The 24743-nt window shown below is 42.0% G+C and overlaps 1 protein-coding gene across 15 annotated transcripts in view; it reads left to right on the forward strand.

Moving 5' to 3' along the window:
• Positions 1 to 2851: 2851 nt before the first annotated feature.
• LOC108704587 (ERC protein 2) overlaps positions 2852 to 24743 on the forward strand; it is a 497481-nt gene continuing 475589 nt past the window's right edge. For 11 of the 15 annotated variants that reach the window (XR_005961048.1, XR_005961047.1, XR_005961049.1 and 8 more), the window contains exons 1-2: positions 2852 to 2995; positions 13701 to 14468. Coding sequence is in view for 1 of the 15 variants with exons in the window: in XM_041561864.1 (XP_041417798.1) it covers positions 13815 to 14468 (654 nt within the window). In the remaining 14 variants the exon portion in view is untranslated. The remainder of the gene's footprint in view (positions 2996 to 13700; positions 14469 to 24743) is intronic. The other 4 variants (XR_005961055.1, XR_005961058.1, XR_005961059.1 and 1 more) reach the window with 1 other exon arrangement.

The raw sequence follows: 24743 nt of genomic DNA on the forward strand, positions 1-24743 counted from the left end.
CACAGCATGAGTCACGAACAGCAGTGTCTCTAACAGCCCCATCTTCTTTTCTTACATTTAAACATATTAATGAATTTATTCTTCCCTCATATATTAACCACTGCACATGTTTGTGTATATTTATTTCTGTAGGACAGTGTGAGGGCCCAGAGCTGGAGAGCAACTCCTGCCATGAACACCTTACAGTCAGTGGCATCTTCTAAAGGAATTGTCCAAAGCCGTATGACCCTTGAGCTTCAGTTAAAATACAAGGTGCAACCCCCAAGCACCCAAACAATCTTGTACTGTCACACTAACTCTTGAGCTACATGTATCCACATGCCCATTTCTACCCGCTATCTCCATCCTACCCTTTTGTCAACATATTAACCTGTTCTCTCCATCTTATACCATTGTCTACAGTTGCCCAACACTTACCATATTGCCCTACTGTCTCCATCTTCCCCTACTGTCTCCATCTTCCCTTACTAACTCTATCTTGCCCTGCTGTCTTCATCTTGTCCTACTGTCTCCATCTTGCCCTACTGTCTCCATCTTCCCTTACTAACTCTATCTTGCCCTGCTGTCTTCATCTTGTCCTACTGTCTCCATCTTGCCCTACTGTCTCCATCTTCCCTTACTAACTCTATCTTGCCCTGCTGTCTTCATCTTGTCCTACTGTCTCCATCTTGCCCTACTGTCTCCATCTTCCCCTACTGTCTCCATCTTCCCTTACTAACTCCATCTTGCCCTACTGTCTTCATCTTGTCCTACTGTCTCCATCTTGCCCTACTGTCTCCATCTTCCCTTACTAACTCTATCTTGTCCTACTATCACCATCGTACCCTACATTACATAACTTCAAGAAGGGGATGGATTGTTTTTAGCAAGTGAGAAAATATAGGGTTATTTAAAATAGCTCTTAATACAAAGATAATCCAGGGACTGGAATCTCTCTAAGGCAAGCTGGAGAGGCCTTCTTCTGGATCAACTAGCAGGCTTTATATAGACATAAAACATTGCACTAGATGGACATTATCAGCCTATATTACTCTGTTAATATTTTTGTCGTGTCCTGCTGTGAATCTTATGCTGCTGTCCCCATCTTGACCTACTTTCAATATCTTACCCTACTTTCTCCATCTTGCCATGCTGTCTCCATCTTTCCCTACTGTCTTCATCTTGTCCTACTGTCTTCATCTTGTCCTACTGTATCCATCTCACTATGCTGTCTCCCTCTTGCCCTACTGTCTCCATCTTGTCCTACTGTCTCCATCTTGCCCTATTGTCCCCATCTTGCCCTATTGTCTCCATCTTGTTCTACTATCTTCATCTTGTCCTACTGCCTTCATCTTGTCCTACTGTCTCCATCTTTTCCTACTGTCTCCATCTTGTCCTATTGTCTTCATCTTGTCCTACTGTCTTCACCTTGCCCTACTGTCTCCATCTTGTCCTATTGTCTTCATCTTGTCCTACTGTCTTCACCTTGGCCTACTGTCTCCATCTTGTCCTGCAGTCTTCATATTATCCTACTGTCTTCATCTTTTCCTACTGTCTCCATCTTGTCCTACTGTCTCCATCTTGCCCTACTGTCTCCATCTTGTCCTACTGTCTTCACCTTGCCCTACTGTCTCCATCTTGTCCTACTGTCTCCATCTTGCCCTACTGTCTCCATCTTGTCCTACTGTCTCCATCTTGTCCTACTGTCTTTATCTTGCCCTCCTGTCTCCATCTTGTCCTACTGTCTTCATCATTATAAAGAAACAGAATAAGCAGTCGATATCAGAGAATGAACCCTGTTCTTCACTGGGGGTAGGGAATTGCCAGTCATTATCTCACTACGACTACTGATCCCTCGCCATGGGCTAGTACTAATTATAATCACAAATATGCCCCCCCCAGGCAGTGCCATGACTACTAATATAGGAAATCCACCAAACAATTCCTCAGCCAGAGCCAAGTGGATTCCACCATTATTGCAGCATGAAAGAAGGTGATGTGCCCTTGGGTTTCACATGAGTTTAATGAATAAAAAGGAAACATCTACTAAACGGCGCACAGCAGTGGAATTGAAAGAACTTTCATTTTACTCTTGATTCCAGCTCCTTTGGTATTTCAAAGCAATTATGGGAGGAGGAGAAGCAGCTAATGATAACTAAAATGACGAATTTAATTACTTCCCCCCATTACTTGTAAAAATGAAAGGAAAGGGGGAGGGCCTCAGTGTTGGACTGGGGTGTCTGGGGCCAATTAGTGCTGCCCCCCCCAACCAATGAGCTTTGCCTCCTCTAATCACCACCACCCTCCCCATGTCACACACTGTACCTGACTCCTCCTCCTTGGGGCTGTGATGGGGGATGGGTGGGGCAGTTCTCAGCAGAGAGAGTGGGGTTGGATCTGAGGATTGGACCATACACAAGGGCCCTGTAGAGATTCATTAGACTATGACATCATCAATGCGCTGCTGATGCAATCCTCTACAGAAGGAGTGTTAAACGTGTCCAATAGAAGAGCCACTAATCAATTGGGAAGGCCAGGGGGAGGGGCATAAATGAGCCAAGAAGCTGGTGGTGTGGGGGGCAGTAACCCCTGGCAATAAATAAATATAGAAAAAATAAGAGAATAAGAGACTGGAATATGAATAGGAGAGGCCTGAATAGAAAGATGAATAAAAAGTAACAATAACAATACATTTGTAGCCTTACAGAGCATTTATTTTTTAGATGGGGTCAGCGACCCCCATTTGAAAGCTGGAAAGAGTAAGAAGAAGGACACACCCGGCCAGGACCGAATCCGATGACTGATGTGCACGCGCGCGCGTCCCTGCCATTCCCAGGCTCCGGTCTCACTGCTGCCTCTAGTGGCCGCTCGGGAGTGACGCTGGTGTGTCAGCTGGCCCCGGAGGATGCTGGGAGTGTTGAGTCATGAGGCTGCCGGTGGGTCCGGGCTGAAATCAGGAGAAGAGCCGGGCAGTGCGGGGCAGTGCGGGGAGCAGGAGGTGAGACACATCAGGCAGGTGAGTGGGAGCAGCGCGGGGCTCGGGGGATGGGAAATCAGTGCAGCGCACACAGCGCCCGGGTGGGACCATCAGTCCGTCTGTCTGTCTGTGTGACCGGCCGCTCTCACCATCAGCATCATCATTGTCACTGCGGGGAAGAAAAGGATGGGCACCTGCACCCTCTTCTCTGTCTCCCCTGTATTTCCTATAATAACGGTAAATTCCCTATAATAAATGTATAGTCCCTATAATAACTGTATATTCCCTATAATAACTGTATATTCCCTATAATATTGGTATAGTCCCTATAATAACTGTATATTTCCTATAATAACTGTATATTCCCTGTAATAACTGTATATTGCCTATAATAACTGTATATTCCCTATAATAACTGTATATTCCCTATAATAATGGTATAGTCCCTATAATAACTGTATATACCTATAATAACAGTATATTCCCTGTAATAACTGTATATTGCCTATAATAACTATATATTCCCTATAATAACTGTATATTCCCTATAATAATGGTATAGTCCCTATAATAACTGTATATTCCTATAATAACTGTATATTCCCTATAATAACTGTATATTCCCTATAATAATGGTATAGTCCCTATAATAACTGTATATTCCTATAATAACTGTATATTCCCTATAATAACTGTATATTCCCTATAATAACTGTATATTCCCTATAATAACTGTGTATTCCCTATAATAACTGTATATTCCCTATAATAACTGTATATTTCCTATAATAACTGTATATTCCTATAATAACTTAATATTCCCTATAATAACTGTATAGTCCCTATAATAACTGTATATTCCCTATAATAACGGTATATTCCCTATAATATTGGTATAGTCCCTATAATAACTGTATATTCCTATAATAACTGTATATTCCCTGTAATAACTGTATATTGCATATAATAATGGTATAGTCCCTATAATAACTGTATATTCCCTATAATAACTGTACACTCCTTATAATAACTGTATATTCCTATAATAACTGTATATTCCCTATAATAACTGTAAAGTCCCAATAATAACTGTATATTCCCTATAATAACTGTATAGTCCCTATAATAACTGTATATTCCCTATAATAACTGTACATTCCCTATAAAAACTGTATATTCCTATAATAACTGTATATTCCCTATAATAACTATAGTCCCTATAATAAATGTATATTCCTATAATAACTGTATAGTCCCTATAATAACTGTATATTCCCTATAATAACTGTATATTCCCTATAATAACTGTATATTCCCTGTAATAACTGTATATTCCCTGTAATAACTGTATATTCCCTATAATAACTGTATATTCCCTATAATAACTGTCTATTCCCTGTAATAACGGTATATTCCCGGTAATAACTGTGTATTCCCTGTAATAACCGTATATTCCCTGTAATAACTAGGGCAGATAAGTATATATGCCCTGACATGGTGTGGGCACTAGGGCAAATATAAAAATATTCCCTATAATAACTATAAATTCCCTATAATAACCATATATACTCTGTAATAACTAGGGCAGATAACTATATATTTCCTGCCATAGTGTGGGCACTGGATTACCGCATATTCCCTGGTATGGTGTGGGCACTAGGGCAGATAACTAGATTCTCTCACATGATACAGACTCGGCCTGTTAAATAGAGTGAAGATTGTATATTCCATAGTATTGTTTGAATGAAGAGGATAATGGGCAGCGCAGAACTTTATATTCTCTGGCACAGTGTGGGCAATAAGGATCTTTCTATTATTTTGTGTCTGGCAGGCTGGTAGTGCTTTATTTCCTGGCATGTTCTGGGTATGGAGGACACAAAGCTCTATTTTCCCTGGCATGACCTGGGCAGCAATGGCACAGAGATCTATATAATGTGTGGACTGTTGGGGACTATAAGGGCACAGATATTGATACTGCCTGGGCATAATTTGGTGAGCATGCTGTGGGCAGTTTGTAGAGTTATACTGTGAGCTCTTGGCACCAGGCTTATCTCTCCTATAATTAAAGGAATACTCCCGGGCATAGCAAGGCACCAGTCTCTGTGTTGCAAGGCATTGTGGGAATTAAAGTATTGGCTGGAGGAGAGCCGACCGCTGCTTTCAGCGGTGCCTGTAGTCAGAACCAGCAGTGCAAAGAACACAAAGAGACATTGTCACAAATTGATTACAATTCAGTGGCAGTTGGTACATTTGCACGTCAAGGGCATTTTATTTACCCCACATAAACCTTTGTATTAGAATAACATGGACTCATCCGTTGCCCCCCCTACTGAAATCTGATTTAACGTTGTCCTTCTGAGCCCCCAGCCTCTCCACCTCTAGGGACCCCCTTCCCTCCCCCAGCACAAACCATCCACATCCCATCAGCATCCACAAACCCCACGTGCTTTTCCTTTCCCAGACATCAGGGAGGCTCCCATCCCATCCGCGATTTTCTCTTCCCGGGGTCGGAGGCAGTCGCTGCCCATAGCAATGACTCTAGTGGGTGTGGCTTTCTCTTTACTGACAGTTAGACATTCATATAATCTTATATTAAACTGCCAGCCAAGGGCCCTATAACGCCGCTCCCTGCTAATAATTTATCTCTGTGTTAGGAACCCTGATTTGTCAAGTGTAATTGTACATTAGCCTTTATAGAACGCTGGCATGTTCCCTTTTCCAGTGGAGCTTACAATCTAATGTCCATACAGGGAGAGCCCCGCATTACTATATTGTCTCACTGGAACGAATGAACAGTGTGTTGTACCTGCTCAGCCATCCCTCCCCCCCCCCACACCAATTGCTGTTTGTGTCACCAGATTCCTCATTGTCTTTATTTTTATTGGGATCGTTGAGGCTGAAGACACAGCGGCGATTGTGTTACGATGTGGGTCACACAATGTTACACTCAGGGCCATATTCATCCCTAGATTTGTCTTCTACATCCCAGGGTTGTGCCGAAATTAAATCTCTTCCTTTGTGTCCAGAACTGTATTGTGTCCAAACCTGATATGGTGCAGTGTAGTGTGTTATATATTGTATAGTATTGTGTTGTGTTCCTACCGAAACCTTGTTACACCCAAAGAATGTGCACCCACTAAATAGCATACAATTGTGTCTGTCTGCCCCTTTCTCTGCACTGCTGCATCTGACTCCTGATACAACTTCCCAATATCCATTCATTCCTCATTCTCACTGGGTTTATAGTTCTGTGTAACTGTCATTGTGTCTGTCCCTTTCTCTTCTCTGCACTGCTGCCTCTGACTCCTGATACAACTTCCCAATATCCATTCATTCCTCATTCTCACTGGGTTTATAGTTCTGTGTAACTGTCATTGTGTCTGTCCCTTTCTCTGCACTGCTGCCTCTGACTCCTGATACAACTTCCCAATATCCATTCATTCCTCATTCTCACTGGGTTTATAGTTCTGTGTAACTGTCATTGTGTCTGTCCCTTTCTCTGCACTGCTGCTTCTGACTCCTGATACAACTTCCCAATATCCATTCATTCCTCATTCTCACTGGGTTTATAGTTCTGTGTAACTGTCATTGTGTCTGTCCCTTTCTCTGCACTGCTGCTTCTGACTCCTGATACAACTTCCCAATATCCATTCATTCCTCATTCTCACTGGGTTTATAGTTCTGTGTAACTGTCATTGTGTCTGTCCCTTTCTCTGCACTGCTGCCTCTGACTCCTGATACAACTTCCCAATATCCATTCATTCCTCATTCTGTTTCTGAAGATTCCTGGCTGAAATAACTGTAAATCTTCCGTAAATCTGCTAAACAGAGAATGAATGAAGTGTTTGTAATAAGAAGTCACAGAGATGCGCTGCTGTCCCACTTGCTCCTTCCAGATGGCAGCAAAACGGAGCTTATTAAATACCGACAATATTGTATATTTATGGCCCAAATTATTTTTGTCTGAGCGAGGGCCTCGGAAATCATCAAATATGGTTTTTGTTGCAGAAATAAATAGGAATTCTGCTGCTAATTTGGTGTCGGGGAAATGGCTCAGTTAATTACAGAGAGAAGTGGAAGTTGCTCATTTAACTGTTTCTTCCTAATGGAGATTCCTCATTCAGCTGCTTTACACTTTATAACTGGCAGAAGGGAAGTTACCCTTTAAAGGGGAAGTTATTTTTTTTTAAAAAATTGCCTCCTGCAATGTATTTAAACCAGCAGAGAATTGCCCACTTTCATCCCTGCCAATTTCCTTTGACTTGAATGGGAAATGCCAACATTGCAACATCCTCTCACTTTTTAACCCCAAAACACTAACTGTCATACGTAACCATACACTTCCTTGTATTCTATTATGTTTTTCTCTTCTTTCCCTTTCTATTCTCCCCCAACTGTTTGGCCTTACTCTCCCCCATCCTCCCTATTCTCTCCCCTTCTATATTTCTCCTCTCCCCCATTTGTCTCTCTACTCTCTAACCCCCTTTCCCTTCTCTCCTTCTGTCTCTCATCCCCTCTCCTTTCCTTTTCTCCCCCAACTGTTTGGCCTTACTCTCCCCCCCCATCCTCTTCTCTCCCCTTCTATATTTCTTTTCTCCCCCTTTTATCTCTCTACTCCCTAACCCCCTTTCCCTTTCTCCTTCTGTCTCTCACCCCCTCTCCTTTCCTTTTCTCCCCCAACTGTTTGGCCTTACTTTCCCCCATCCTCCCTCTTCTCTCCCCTTCTATATTTCTTTTCTCCCCCTTTTATCTCTCTACTCCCTAACCCCCTTTCCCTTTCTCCTTCTGTCTCTCACCCCCTCTCCTTTCCTTTTCTCCCCCAACTGTTTGGCCTTACTCTCCCCCATCCTCCCTCTTCTCCCCCCTTCTATATTTCTCCTCTCCCCCATTTGTCTCTCTACTCCCTAACCCCTTTCCCTTCTCTCCTTCTGTCTCTCATCCCCTCTCCTTTCCTTTTCTCCCCCAACTGTTTGGCCTTACTTTCCCCCATCCTCCCTCATCTCTCCCCTTCTATATTTCTTTTCTCCCCCTTTTATCTCTCTACTCCCTAACCCCCTTTCCCTTTCTCCTTCTGTCTCTCATCCCCTCTCCTTTCCTTTTCTCCCCCAACTGTTTGGCCTTACTTTCCCCCATCCTCCCTCTTCCCTCCCCTTCTATATTTCTCCTCTCCCCCATTTGTCTCTCTACTCCCTGACCCCCTTTCCCTTCTCTCTTTCTGTCTCTCACCCCCTCTCCTTTCCTTTTCTCCCCCAACTGTTTGGCCTTACTTTCCCCCATCCTCCCTCTTCCCTCCCCTTCTATATTTCTCCTCTCCCCTATTTGTCTCTCTACTCCCTGACCCCCTTTCCCTTCTCTCCTTCTGTCTCTCACCCCCTCTCCTTTCCTTTTCTCCCCCAATTGTTTGGCCTTACTTTCCCCTATCCTCCCTCTTCTCTCCCCTTCTATATTTCTCCTCTCCCCCATTTGTCTCTCTACTCCCTGACCCCCTTTCCCTTCTCTCCTTCTGTCTCTCACCCCCTCTCCTTTCCTTTTCTCCCCCAACTGTTTGGCCTTACTCTCCCCCATCCTACCTCTTCTCTCCCCTTCTATATTTCTCCTCTCCCCCATTTGTCTCTCTGCTTTTCCCCTTTCTTCTTGTTTTTCTCATCCCCTCTCTTAGCTTTTCCTTCTCTCAGTTTATTCCATCCCTTTTCTTCTGAGTTTCTCTCACCCCTGAATACTAAAAGCCCTGTGGCAGAGCTGCTTGCGTTAAACTGTACGTTATTTCTGGGGCCCTAAATAAGTCAGAAAATCTCAGTAATTGTTTCTGCATCATTTGGAAAAGCTCTTCCATGACATCAACAAAACCAGCTCTGTTTTTATTCACTGGCCTCTAGGTATTCAGGGGACCACCCCACCCTCCAAAAGTGTTTTTTCTTTCTTTGCATAATAAAATGTTACACTAATTCGTATTGTTACATATTACAATTATTTTACTTATTTATAAATGACATTGCTTTCTGTGCCCACTTTTCTCAAATATAAAAACAGCTAAATCCGCTCTTATCTAGCCAAGACTTTAATTCCCGTAATCTTCCCGCAACAGAAGAAACTGCTTTTAATTGCAATTACATTTACGTATCAGTTATGATCATGTATAATATTTGAAATCACTGAAATGGTTTTTTTTTTTAAATTGCTTAGAATTACATTTTCTGTTTTTTTTATGCAAAAACAGATTTAAACCCAAGAAATGACTACTGAAAGAAAATGTAATTCTAAGCAATCGTCACTAAAAGAATTGCTAATGAAAGGTTGGTCTCTCTGTCACTTCCTAGTCTTGTTCTGACTACTGAAATAATGTAGCAAAAGTCATGAGCTGCTGAAACTGTGTCTTTTATAAACAAGAATCGTGGGAATTGGAGTATTGACAGTCGGAGGAGGAGGAGAGCTGATGAGCGACTTTGTTTCAAGAATCAGAACTGCAAGGGTGAGACAGACACTGCTTTCAGTATATATATATATATATATATATATATATATATATATATATATATATATATATATATATATATATATATAAGATTGCTGGGGATTGCAGGATTTGTTCTAGTTTCCTTTGCATCATTCTGAGAATGATTTTCCTTTACTACAGATTCAAGTACAGATATGGGACCTGTTATCCAGAATGCTCGGGACCCGGGGTCTTCTGGATAACGGATCTTTCCGTCATTTGGATCTTCATACCTTAAGTCTACTAGAAAACCATGTGAATAAAGCCAATAGTCTGGTTTTGCTTCCAATACGGATTAATTATATCTTAGTTGGGATCAAGTACAAGCGAATGTTTTATTATTACACAGAAAAAGGAAATCAGTTTTAAAAATTGGGATTATTTGAATAAAATGGAGTCTATGGGAGACGGCCTTTCCGTAATTTAGATCTTTCCAGATAACGGATTCCATGCCTGTATTAATTTCACTTATTCCGTCGGGTGCTTCTCACATCAAGGGATTTATTTTAAATGCCCCAAGAAGAAGAGAAATCCTATCTGTACAGAGAGTTTCCGTTCCCTTTATTCATGATAAATGTACAGCTTTCCTATCTACAGGACTGGAGTGGGAGAGGCCATACTGCTGTTACGGGAATGAAATACCGACACGAGAGCAGAACGTGATGGTAGATGCCTTTTAAGGGAATTTCCACTTTCATTTTACAATTATTGTGGGTGTTTTTGTCCCAAAATGCTGTTGCTGGCAGGATTTATTATTTATTTAAGATCCCCTGAATCTGTAGATGATGCAGCGCTTTTCTCTCTATTGTGAAAAAAGGCACCAATTTAATGACTTCTTGGCATTGGCGGAGCAACAGCCTTTCCTTTCAATGGGACGGGCAGGGCCCTGTTCACTCAGCTCAGCTAGATCAACAGATCAAAGGGGAAGCAAGAACTGGAAAATATAAAAAAAATTTCACCCACCCTATTTCCCTTCCTAGTAGTAAAATAGCAGCGCTCAGCATTTATATAACAGACTAATGAATTAATCTTATGATAAGATATAATAAAATATTTTTATGGGTGAAAACTGCTTTATGGTTTCTCTTAGACAGTACAGTATGAGGGTATAGCTTATTGTGTGCCCAGAACATTCCTTCTCTGTATATTTGCATTTATACATATGGGAGGAGGTGCCATATTGATTCCCTTAGACAATACAGTATGAGGGTATAGCTTATTGTGTGCCCAGAACATTCCTTCTCTGTATATTTGTATTTATACATATGGGAGGAGGTGCCATATTGATTCCCTTAGACAGTACATTATGAGGGTATAGCTTATTGTGTGCCCAGAACATTCCTTCTCTGTATATTTGTATTTATACATATGGGAGGAGGAGGTGCCATATTGATTCCCTTAGACAGTACAGTATGAAGGTAAAGCTTATTGTGTGCCCAGAACATTCCTTCTCTGTATATTTGTATTTATACATATGGGAGGAGGAGGTGCCATATTGATTCCCTTAGACAGTACAGTATGAGGGTATAGCTTATTGTGTGCCCAGAACATTCCTTCTCTGTATATTTGTATTTATACATATGGGAGGAGGAGGTGCCATATTGATTCCCTTAGACAGTACAGTATGCGGGTATAGCTTATTGTGTGCCCAGAACATTCCTTCTCTGTATATTTGTATTTATACATATGGGAGGAGGAGGTGCCATATTGATTCCGTTAGACAGTACAGTATGAGGGTATAGCTTATTGTGTGCCCAGAACATTCCTTCTCTGTATATTTGTATTTATACATATGGGAGGAGGAGGTGCCATATTGATTCCCTTAGACAGTACAGTATGAGGGTATAGCTTATTGTGTGCCCAGAACATTCCTTCTCTGTATATTTGTATTTATACATATGGGAGGAGGGAGGTGCCATATTGGTCCCTAAGTGAGTGTATGGGTGGGTATGTGCCAGATGAAGAATTGTATAGAACAGAATGGAGAACAACTTGCTTCTGATTGATATATATATATATATATATATATATATATATATATATATATATATATATATATATATATATATATATATATATATATATATCCATGCAGGTAATTCCAGAAAGCTCTCATTTACAGAAAGTCTCCATAGACTCCATTTTATCCAAAAAAAAAAACAAATTTAAAAAATGATTTCCCTTTTTCTGTGTAATAATAAAACAGTCGCTTGAACTTGATCCCAACTAAGACATAAATACTCCTTATTGGTGGCAAAACCAGCCTATTGGCTCTATTTATTATTTAAATGAGTGTTTAGTAAAGAGCTGAATTATGCAGATACCCATTATGCAGAAAACCACAGGTCCAGAGCATTCTGGATAACAGGTCCCATACCTGTACATATATATTGCATTTACAATATTCCTCCAACAGGATTTGATGAGTCCAGGGAATTGTTGGTGGTGAATTATATGTGATTTATATGTTAATTCGTTATATATACACTAAGGCTGGAGGCTTTACTAAATAAATTGCTTTTTTTTTGCCTAAAATAATTATTGAAGTTATCAGGATGAGGAAATTGCATGTTCCAAACACATGTGGCATTTAGACTCTTAATAACACGCTCGGTGACTTTAAATCACTTATGGAAATATTACACATTTGTTTAGCACATTGGGAATAGCTTCTTTTTTTTTTGGGGTATTTGTGACTTTTTCATTGATTTTTAAGAATTTGGTATTCATCAGGTTGGCCTTGGCATTAGTGATGTGCAGACTGACTCTAATCTGCCCTCTCCCAACCCAAAACCAACCCATCGACCCACCATAATATTAATTTATTCCTGGCCCGTCCCCTCTATGACATCACTGGGAGGCAGGGCAAGTCTGGTGTGAATATATAAATAAGTATTGGCCATCAGGAGGAGAAGAAATTGAAGCTCATTGACGTTGTAGACAGTGTGGGGCTTGTACTGTGTTTTACCCATAAGTCATTGGGTTTACTCATGGGTCGTTGGTTTAATCAGAGGTCGGGTGGGTTTACCCATGGGTCGGGTGGGTTTACTTATGGGTTGGGTGGGTTTACTCATGGGTAGGGTTGGTTTACTCATGAGTCAGGTTTACACGAGTCGTTGGATTTACCCATGGGTTGGATCGGTTTACTCATAGATCGCGTGGGTTTACTTATGGTTTGGGTGGGTTTATTCATGGGTTGGGTAAGTTTACCCATGGGCAAGTGGGTATACTCATGGGTTGGGTGAGTTTACCCATGGGCAAGTGGGTATACTCATGGGTCGGGTGGGTTTACCCATGGGTTCGGGTGGGTATACTCATGGGAAGGTTTGGTTTACCAGATTAGATATGGAGTTGTCCTTATAATGGTCATCCATGTATTAAGTTCTTCTCAACGAGCCACAGACCCAGTGCCAGAGTGCAAAGATTCCAAGTAAAGGAGAAAAATAGCCGAAGAGCACACCTTCTTGCTTTAAAAGGTTTTCATTTTTCTCCGGCTATTTTTCTCCTTTACTAGGTTTGGTTTACCCTTGAGTCAGTGGGTATTTCCATGAGTCGAGCTTACCCATGAGTCATTGGATTTACCCAAGGGTTGGGTGGGTTTAATCATGGGTTGCGCGAGTTTCCCCATGGGTTGGTGGGTGTACTCATGGGTCAGTGGGTTTACTCATGGGTTGGGCGAGTTTAGCCATGGGTCGGTGGGTTTGGGCCAGCCAGTGCAGCTATCAACTGTCATCAAATCTTGAAATTCCTGGAAGGGTCATAAAGGGAAGATCGTAAGGGTCATTTACGTATGCTAGTGCAGTGTGCAACATGCAATTCCTGACCAAATTCGTCATGCATTTTACCCAGAATGCAGTATTTTTCTCATAATAGTCAAGTGTAATTGTAATTGGGATTGTGTTTTTCTCAGGGCTCAGTGTTGTTTCTGTGTTATTGTTTAGGCTTAAGTCTGTTGTGCTATTGACACACTGAGAACTCTGAAATGACTGGCAGCCTGAAGGTGGTGGTACCCCTATATCTGTAGGCACAACTTGGGCACAGTCTGGAACAAGGAAGAGGGGGAGATACAGCAGCGCCAAGTACAACCTTGGTGTCAGTTGGTACAACTGTGATTTAATTGTATTAAGTAAATAACTGAAAGGAAACATGGGACAGCCCTACATTGGGGATCATTGATATAAACATCCCAAGATATTCCTTGTCACTCTCTGCTAAATGATTTTTTTTTTAATTTTGTTTTTTTTTTTACAGTGAACGTTCAAGATACCTAAGAGCAATGACCCCACCTGCTGCTGTCTAATAGAGTTTCCCCCTGATATTCCACCTATTCCCCATCTCTATCTTGTGCCACATTATACCGCAGCCATGTACGGGAGCGCTAGAACAATCACCAATTTAGAGGGCAGCCCTTCCAGATCCCCTCGTTTGCCAAGATCACCTCGTTTGGGCCACAAGCGGACAAGCAGCGGAGGAGGCGGGGGAGCGGGTAAGACTTTATCAATGGAGAACATCCAGTCACTTAATGCAGCCTATGCAACTTCTGGACCCATGTACTTGAGCGACCATGAAGGGGTGGCTTCTACTACCTACCCGAAAGGCACCATGACTCTTGGAAGGGCTAGCAATCGAGCTATGTATGGCGGGAGGGTGACAGCCATGGGAAGCAGCCCCAATATTGCTTCCGCTGGACTGACACACACAGACGTTCTGTCCTACATTGACCACATTGGCTTAACCAGCTCTTCCCACCATCACCATCACCACGTTCCCTCCATGCTGAGACAAGTCCGGGACAGCACCCTGCTGGATCTACAGGTTCAGCTGAAGGACTTGCAAAGGGAAAATGAGCTTCTTCGGAAAGAACTGGACATCAAGGACAGCAAGTTGGGGTCATCCATGAATAGTATTAAAACTTTCTGGAGCCCGGAGCTGAAGAAGGAAAGAGTTCTGAGGAAGGAGGAGGCAGTTCGGATGTCTGTTCTGAAGGAGCACACGAGAGTGTCCAATGAGGAGAACCAGGTATTTCCTTGTGTTTAATGTATTTTTTATTGTTGATGCAGAAGAGAATGAAACTCAGTTTTACCCACCCACTGTTAAAGTGACAGAATCCCTAACTTTCTGTTTATATAAGGGATAATGTACCCCCTGCTGTAAATGATAAGGATATTAGAAGTCACTGAGGGGTTGTTCTGTGACCATATAAAGGCACAAGGCTGCAGGCTGAGTTATACAGGGAACTCTGAGTATCACTCATGTATTATAAGGGATAATGTACCCCCTACTGTAAATGATAAGGATATTAGAAGTCACTGAGGGGTTGTTCTGTGACCATATAAAGGCACAAGGCTGCAGGCTGAGTTATACAGGGAACTCTGAGTATCACTCATGTATTATAAGGGATAATGTACCCCCTACTGTAAATGATAAGGATATTAGAAGTCACTGAGGGGTTGTTCTGTGACCATATAAAGGCACAAGGCTGCAGGCTGAGTTTTACAGGGAACTCTGAGTATCACTCATGTATTATAAGGGATAATGTACCCCCTACTGTAAATGATAAGGATATTAGAAGTCACTGAGGGGTTGTTCTGTGACCATTTAAAGGCACAAGGCTGCAGGCTGAGTTATACAGGGAACTCTGAGTATCACTCATGTATTATAAGGGATAATGTACCCCCTACTGTAAATGATAAGGATATTAGAAGTCACTGAGGGGTTGTTCTGTGACCATATAAAGGCACAAGGCTGCAGGCAGAGTTATACAGGGAATTCTGAGTATCACTCATGTATTATAAGGGATAATGTACCCCCTACTGTAAATGATAAGGATATTAGAAGTCACTGAGGGGTTGTTATGTGACCATATAAAGGCACAAGGCTACAGGCTGAGTTATACAGGGAACTCTGAGTATCACTCATGTATTATAAGGGATAATGTACCCCCTACTGTAAATGATAAGGATATTAGAAGTCACTGAGGGGTTGTTCTGTGACCATATAAAGGCACAAGGCTGCAGGCTGAGTTATACAGGGAACTCTGAGTATCACTCATGTATTATAAGGGATAATGTACCCCCTACTGTAAATGATAAGGATATTAGAAGTCACTGAGGGGTTGTTCTGTGACCATATAAAGGCACAAGGCTGCAGGCTGAGTTATACAGGGAATTCTGAGTATCACTCATGTATTATAAGGGATAATGTACCCCCTACTGTAAATGATAAGGATATTAGAAGTCACTGAGGGGTTGTTCTGTGACCATATAAAGGCACAAGACTGCAGGCTGAGTTATACAGGGAACTCTGAGTATCACTCATGTATTATAAGGGATAATGTACCCCCTACTGTAAATGATAAGGATATTAGAAGTCACTGAGGGGTTGTTCTGTGACCATATAAAGGCACAAGACTGCAGGCTGAGTTATACAGGGAACTCTGAGTATCACTCATGTATTATAAGGGATAATGTACCCCCTACTGTAAATGATAAGGATATTAGAAGTCACTGAGGGGTTGTTCTGTGACCATTTAAAGGCACAAGGCTGCAGGCTGAGTTATACAGGGAACTCTGAGTATCACTCATGTATTATAAGGGATAATGTACCCCCTACTGTAAATGATAAGGATATTAGAAGTCACTGAGGGGTTGTTCTGTGACCATTTAAAGGCACAAGGCTGCAGGCTGAGTTATACAGGGAAGTGTATAAAGACATTAAAGACGTTTCACCAGTCATCCAACTGGCTTTCTCAATTCAGAATTCTTAAAGCCAGTTGAATGACTGGTGAAACATCTATAACGAAAAACCACAGCAAGTCCAGTTGATTTGACATATTTCTACAGATATAACATGACCTGGATGAATGAGAATCTTCACAAACTTAATGTAGTGTCCTTGCAGTGGGTCAGGTACCCACGTTTTTTGTGGGTAACCCGCGGGATGAGGGTAGGATTTTCAGGTGCAGGTTTATATGCAGGTCTGCGGGTTGGGTTGCGGGTCTCATCTACATTTCTTATCTTATGTCATGTTGTCTGTATTTTAGAAAGCTTTTTTTCTGTCACTTCTGGTTTGCAGCAGCCACACTTCCTGTTTAATGGTGGTTGGCGAGTTTCGGATAAGGCCGTTGCAGGCTGGGTCAGGTAGCGGATCCCAGTGTCGGACTGGAGGGGTCCGGGCCCACCACTTTAGGGGCCCGCACTCCAGGCCCGACCCCCCCCATGCCAACTTCAGGGACACCACCTGAAACCCACCGTCCGCCCTGATTGGTGTTTACCTGCTTCTTCTTTCAGTCCAGGCAAGGAGAGGCAGGTGGAAGCAGATCTGGCGCAGTCCAACCCTAGCGGATCCAAGTGGGCTAAATATGCGGGTTGCGCTTTACGTTGCAGGTTTTGCTCAGGTCTGGGTCTCAGAAATTGGTTCCGTGCTTTTTAGTTAAGCTTCTACCTGCCAGAGCTCAATTTTGATTTGTTACTGGTCCTTGAAATAGAACACCCAGCAACCCCCTGATAGAGAGCCGGGCCAAGCCGGGCAGGCGCCCTACGCAGCCTGCCCGGCTGCTGCGCCGGCTGGTTGAGCGCTTCTGCGCATGCGCAAAAAGACACATCTGCGCATGTGCGAAAAGACGCTTCTGCGCATGCGCGGAAAAACGATTCTGCACATGCGTAAAAAACGCTTCTGCGAATGCGCGAATTGACGCATGCATATGCGCACAGATGGGAACAAGTGGGCGGTCGGCAGGGAAGCGACCGGACTAGGGGTAGGAGTAAGTACGTGCCCGGCGCCCCTCCACCTTTGCGCCCTAGGCACGTGCCTACTCTGCCTACCCCTAGTCCGGCCCTGCCCTGATCCAAGAATGATAAGCTTTCCCTTACCCCAACATCGCCCCCACTTTGTTTGTTTTTTTGCTATTGCAGAAGTTTCTGCAAACTTTCGTCTGTATTTATACAATAACTTGCAGACCTTCTCCAGAGGAATTAAAATGGATCAGATAAGGAGAATCCTTTCATTCCCCGACGGATCCAGAGTCATTTATCAGAGAGAAGAGAAGAATCGATCTTACCGATAACACGAGCCACTTGGCAAGTTGGAACCTCCAGGTCTGCGTGCGACGGGGATTCAGTTCTGGGCTCAAGGTTATTAAGAGCAAATAAGAATGAGCCGTAACAAGGACACCGAGCAAATAAATATGGAGATTAGTCACTTGCTGTGTTTCTTCAATGTCCGAGAGCAGACGCCGCAAATCTGCCCTGAATATAAAAACGTCTTCGATATTTACAGACAGTAACGATTGTGAAAAACAGAAGCACTTTCTTCAGCAGTCATTGCATCCTAAGGGCATCATGCATTAGAGCAGAGACACGCGCTCAGATTTGGGGAGATTAGTCGCCCGGTGACAAATCTCCTCTTCTTCGGGGTGACTAATCACCCCAAACTACCTCCCGCCGGCTAGAATGAAAATCGCCAATGGGCTGGCACTCGGAGCGCTTCGTTTTCCAAAGTCGCCCGAAGTGAGTCAACTTTGGAAAACAAAGTGCTCCGAGTGCCATCCCACCGGCGATTTACACCCTTTACATTTGCAGTTCAAGGTGATTAGTCGCTCTGAAGAAGATGAGATCTTTCTCCGGGCGACTAATCTCCCCGAATCTGAGCGCGTGTCTCTGCCCTAATGCCCTTAGGACGCAATGACAGCTGAAGAAAGTGCTTCTGTTTCTGTATCGTTACTGTATGTAATATCGAAGACGTTTTTATATTCAGGGCAGATTATCTGCGTCTTCTCTCGGCAGTTTTGGAGATTAGTTGCCCCGAAGAAGAGGAGATTTGTCGCCGGGCGACTAATCTCCCCGAATCTGAGTGCGTGCCCTGACCCTAAATAAGTTGCCAGCAGAGGTCAGCATTGAACCAGACTCATCTGAGCAATCATGGCCGCTCCCGCTGATACAAATATATACAAACATACAGATAAATGAGACGGTCCTTGTGTAGGGAAATATGTGTTTTATGGAATATTACGAATATTATGGAAAAATAAAGTGAATGGAAAATCTGTTAGTAACTCGACTGTCTCTAGGGATAGTGAAGATGTATATTATAAGGACCAACGAGACATAACTAGAGGCTAATGGGTCTTCCTCTCGGGGGCATAACTTTATAACCCTGGGCACTTAGAATAAAGTCCATAACTGTTGCATTTTGAACTCTTCCTCCAGATACCCACCATGATACTTTTTGTGCTGAGGACACATACACCAGTCAGGGACATTTTCGGGGAAAATGATAAGGACAAAAGATTTATATCTAGAGCAGGGGTCCCCATGTTTTTTTTTTTACCCGTGAGCCACATTTAAATGTAAAAGAGTTGGGGAGCAAAACAAGCATGAAAAAGTCCATTATGGTGCCAAATAAGGACTGTTATTGGCTGTTTGGTAGCCCCTATGTGGACCGGCAGTCTAAAAGAGGCTCTACTTGGGACTATACTTAATTTTTATGCAATTAAAACTTGCTTTCAAGCCTGGAATCCAAAAATAAGCTCCTTCTTTGAGGCCACTGAGAGCAACATCCAAGGGGTTGGGGAGCAACATGTTACTGGTTGGGGATCACTGGTCTAGAGGCTACTGGGTCTTCCTCTCGGGGGCATAACTTTATAACCCTGGGCACTTTGAACTTTTTATCCAGATTGTTGTAACTGTTTGTTATAATGTTGGGGTGTATACCCGAGGGCTGAACGGAATGTAATAATCTAATTCTATACTTCCATTTGATGCCCCTGTTGTGTGATTTATTGTATTATTTATGATATGAGCTCTGTGCTACTGATGTGTTCGGTAGACACTTTTGGCACCAAAACAGATGGTGGAGGTTCAAATACAAGGGGAGTCTGAAACGTCATTTCACTAAATATAATTGCTTCTCACTTTTTAAAACCCCATGTCAGTGTTTTTTTTGCCATTTTATTGTCATGTGAAAGCTGCCGGGAGTTAGAGGCCTGTGGATCCGAGCTCTATATATATATAAATACATGCAGTTATCATGCTGGCTGCAACATATGTCTGTGCCACTAATAGAATCTTGTGGATAATGTAGAGCTTCTGTACAGAACCAATTTCTTTACTTTAACAAACCCTACTCTCTTGGGTTCTTATTTCTTATGCCCCCAACATGTGATATAGTCTAGCATTTCTCTCCAAAATATTCAATTTTGAAATCTGATATGGGGCTAGAAATTTATCAATTTCACAGCTGCCCCTGGTCATGTGACTTGTGCCTGCACTTTAGGAGAGAAATGCTTTCTGGCAGGCTGCTGTTTTTCCTTCTCAATGTAACTGAATGTGTCTCAGTGGGACCTGGATTTTACTATTGAGTGTTGTTCTTAGATCTACCAGGCAGCTGTTATCTTGTGTTAGGGAGCTGCTATCTGGTTACCTTCCCATTGTTCTTTTGTTTGGCTGCTGGGGGGGGGAAAGGGAGGGGGTGATATCACTCCAACTTGCAGTACAGCAGTAAAGAGTGATTGAAGTTTATCAGAGCACAAGTCACATGACTTGGGGCAGCTGGGAAATTGACAATATGTCTAGCCCCATATCAGATTTCAAAATTGAATATAAAAAAATCTGTTTGCTCTTTTGAGAAATGGATTTCAGTGCAGAATTCTGCTGGAGCAGCACTATTAACTGATCCATTTTGAAAAAAAACATGTTTTCCCATGACAGTATCCCTTTAAATAGCCTGAGGTACAGCGCCCCCTAGTGTTGTCACATATTGTTACATAGAATCATAAAACAGAACATATAGAAGTGTTTCATTTCAAGTATGACATTCAGATACAAATATATCAATATGTTCCTGAGCCTTTTCTTATTGTTTCTTACGCAAATTATCTCTGCAGTGTATCCAATACAAGAATTAACTTATATGTCTTACGAAATTGTCCCATCAAGGCAATAACCCGCTCCCGGGCAGACAATGTTTGAATGAAACCTGTAAAACATAAAAAACTATATTTCAAAAGAGTTTATTTACATAAAAACGGACTCAGATCATATTCATGATTTAGACCATGTGGAGACATAGGGGTCCGTTTACTAAAGTGCGGTAAATCTGACTCTAAGTTTCCGCATGTTATCGCTGCAAATATTTTTACGCCAGAATATTCGCAGCGACTAAGTTTACTAAACAGCGATACGCTCAGAAGTCATTGCCATCACTTGCGGTAACTAGGTTAGCGAACCAGCTTGCGTTAGCGGTAATTTTAGCGAGTTGCGAAATTTCTGGCGAAAAATTACGTTTTTGCGAATATATATGCTATGAAATAGTCTTGTTTTATGGCGGTTGTTATGGCAATTTTTTTACTGTGACATTTATGGCCAGAAATGCATCTTCAAAACTCTAAAACTTTATTGACTGATGATTATACCATCCAACAACATCACCAGAGTAACACCAATCACACATATATACATCATATAAACCCTTCTGCCAATAGAATCATAGGAACAAGAAATCATACCAGTCAATCTCTTTGCTTCATAGAAATGCACAGTTTAATGTAGCCAATCACAACAAAGCCAAAAAAAGCGAAGAAGTTGACGAATCCTTGGACTGTGATACCGCTGCCAATAATACAACTGTCAGCAAAGAATGATGGGTAAAAAAAAAACAGTATTATGGGATATTTCCTGCCCCTTGAGAATTTTCTGGCGAAAAAAATTCTTTTACGCCACTACATAGGTGGCGGTAAAAGTTTGCGCATATTCTGGCGTTAATTTTGTCTTTAGCACATTTCGCTGTTTAGTAAACCGGCCGTTAATGTGTACGTAGCGTTATTTTCAGCGAATGCGATAACTGGCGATCAATTATTCTTGCGCAAGAAAATTCTCAAATTTGTATTTACCGCAGGTTAGTAAACTGGCGATAACATATTTGGCGAAAATTCTGTCTATATATTGTGCGAATATTTTTAACGCAGTTTAGTAAACAGACCCCATAGTTCCCAATCTTTTTATCCAGTGGGCTTCCTTACGTAACAATTCCTTGTCACAATCTCCCCCACGTCTCCTCCTTGGTACTGAATCTAAGATCTGGAAACGCAATTGACTAATTGTGTGGCCATTATCATTAAAGTATTTAACCACCGACTGGTTACGTTTATTTCTCATTGTTGACTGGTGCTCTGTAAGTCTATCCCTTATGCAACGTATAGTTTTTCCCACATAAATCAAGGGTATTTTAAACCATAGACGACATTGGTGGAAAAACATGTATAAAAACCTTTAATTGGAATACCCTTTAGTGGATGATATTTCCATTCACCTTTTAACACACTACTGTTGGTGTTACATCTGCAGAAAAGTTCAATTTTTTTTGTGTTTTTAAAAAGGTTTGTTTCTAGCCCATCAATTTGCCTCCGATCGTGTCTGCCCTTGCGTGTGACATAACCGGTGGGGATTTGAAAACCACCTTTCTGGGGAAATAATTTGTTAGTAGACTCCATTCTTTCTTTAATATTTATTATTTTTATTAGGCCACAGGAGCAAGAAACAGGGCACAGGATTGAGTGGCAGGTGATGTAATGGAGTCTAATACAAGAGTGAAACTGCAGGTACATGAGCTCTGGGCTACAAATACAATTACCCCTTATCATTCCTCATTCACTAATGACTATGCACAAACACAAAGGAGAATATAATTGCCTGTATGGTGTTTTTGTAATTTTTGTCTTTATTGCCCAATAATGTTTCTGTTTAGGGTTTCTGAGCATTTTATCTTGTTGCACTCAGTGCTCTCCCTCTGCTGCTCTCTCCCAGCCATGCAATATAAAGTAATCCCAGCTAATAGCCAAGACATGTCTCTTCTATGGCAGACCCCACTCTGAGGCTGGAGGTAGGGTTGCCATCCGGCCGGTATTTTACCGGCAATGTAGCTGCCGGTAAATTTGTAATACGATTAAAAAGAGCCCTCGGCCTGCCCCCAATCCCCTGCAACTTAGCTTTTCTTTGTGGTTCTTTTAGTGTCCGTGGCGCGTCCCCGCCCCCTTTGACATCTCGCCCCGCCCATTTTGACTTCACAGCCTGCCCCTTTGTGTCCCCGCCCCCCACCAGCCAGTAAAGAAATTTTAAAAAGGTGACAACCCTAGCTGGAGGGTACGACTCCTGAGTCATTGCCATAGCCCTTGCTATCACAGTTTCAGCCTGAGACCCCAACATTGCACTTCCCACCTGTCGTTATCGCACGTCTGTCGTTGACCCCAACGCTGGAAATTTCTTTTTTAACTTGTCATTTTTCGGAACCTTTTTGCTACATAACGAGTGTTCACCGAGCCAGGAAATGATGTAGTGGCTAAGCCTTTCCCTTTAATTGGCTCCAATTAATCATTTACAGCCTCCCCTAGGATTTACGCTTATTCAAGATTTTGTTCCAACTTTCTGCACTTTTAGCAGCCGCAATAGATCTCAATAGCCTGCCCCTAAAATCGACATTTCTACTTATATAATAATAATATGTAATATCCATCTAAATAAGTCTGCATTGAAGACTCAGAGCTGGCAGCCAGTCATCAGTCCCATCACAGTCATATTTCGATTTTATTTCACAGGATAACTAATAAATGTAAGTGTTATACAGCGTCTGTAGAGCAATTGTAGCTTTGTATTGCATGGGGCATAATAGTGGAGACAACTTGCTCATGTCCCTCTATTATATGGTCACAGAACAACCCCTCAGTGACGTCTAATATCCTTATCATTTACAGTAGGGGGTACATTATCCCTTATAATACATGAGTGATACTCAGAGTTCCCTGTATAACTCAGCCTGCAGCCTTGTGCCTTTATATGGTCACATAACAACCCCTCAGTGACTTCTAATATCCTTATCATTTACAGTAGGGGGTACATTATCCCTTATAATACATGAGTGATACTCAGAGTTCCCTGTATAAGTCAGCCTGCAGCCTTGTGTCTTTATATGGCCACAGAACAACCCCTCAGTGACTTCTAATATCCTTATCATTTACAGTAGGGGGTACATTATCCCTTATAATACATGAGTGATACTCAGAGTTCCCTGTATAACTCAGCCTGCAGCCTTGTGCCTTTATATGGTCTCAGAACAACCCCTCAGTGACTTCTAATATCCTTATCATTTACAGTAGGGGGTACATTATCCCTTATAATACATGAGTGATACTCAGAGTTCCCTGTATAACTCAGCCTGCAGCCTTGTGCCTTTATATGGTCTCAGAACAACCCCTCAGTGACTTCTAATATCCTTATCATTTACAGTAGGGGGTACATTATCCCTTATAATACATGAGTGATACTCAGAGTTCCCTGTATAAGTCAGCCTGCAGCCTTGTGCCTTTATATGGTCACAGAACAACCCCTCGGTGACTTCTAATATCCTTATCATTTACAGTAGGGGGTACATTATCCCTTATAATACATGAGTGATACTCAGAGTTCCCTGTATAACTCAGCCTGCAGCCTTGTGCCTTTATATGGTCACAGAACAACCCCTCAGTGAATTCTAATATCCTTATCATTTACAGTAGGGGGTACATTATCCCTTATAATACATGAGTGATACTCAGAGTTCCCTGTATAACTCAGCCTGCAGCCTTGTGTCTTTATATGGTCACAGAACAACCCCTCAGTGACTTCTAATCCTTATCATTTACAGTAGGGGGCACAATGTAGCTTATTATGCTTATATTATATCTTACAAGCATATGTGGAGTAATGCAATTCTCTGAATCCATTTTCTGTAGTGATCTTACTGGCATGTGTTGGGTTAATGCAACCATTTGGCGTAGCCCATTTGGCGTATAAGTAGCTCCATATTCCAAAAATACTGTAGCCTTTTAATTATAAATATTAAATCCTCCCTGCTCAGGGGACACGTCCTGAATGGATTTAATTGTCCTGCCCAGTAAGTTTTGTCAGTAAAAAGATACATTGCTCTCCATGTTAATGGATGAAAGTTGTGACGGAGAGCTTGCACTTTCAGGGTGGCGCAGCACAAAACACGTTTCTTCTTTTCCCTACATTCCTACTTCATCTTTGATGCAATTTTCCACTTTAATTCGGCGCCGGTTCTGATTGGATTCGTTTAACGGCAAGAGTTGCATTTCTTTTACGACTCCAATCCATTTCCTCTTGTCGTTTATGTTTGAAATATTGATGTTTGGAAACGAAAATAATGTCTATAAATATTTAAATGTTGATTCTGAGGCTGAACATGTTTGTGCAAAAAATCTTCCCGGCGCTTCTGAAAATTTTATGGGCTTTGAAATGGCTGTGA

This window comes from Xenopus laevis, chromosome 4S (assembly GCF_017654675.1).
Source record: "Xenopus laevis strain J_2021 chromosome 4S, Xenopus_laevis_v10.1, whole genome shotgun sequence".
Lineage (NCBI taxonomy): Eukaryota > Metazoa > Chordata > Amphibia > Anura > Pipidae > Xenopus > Xenopus laevis.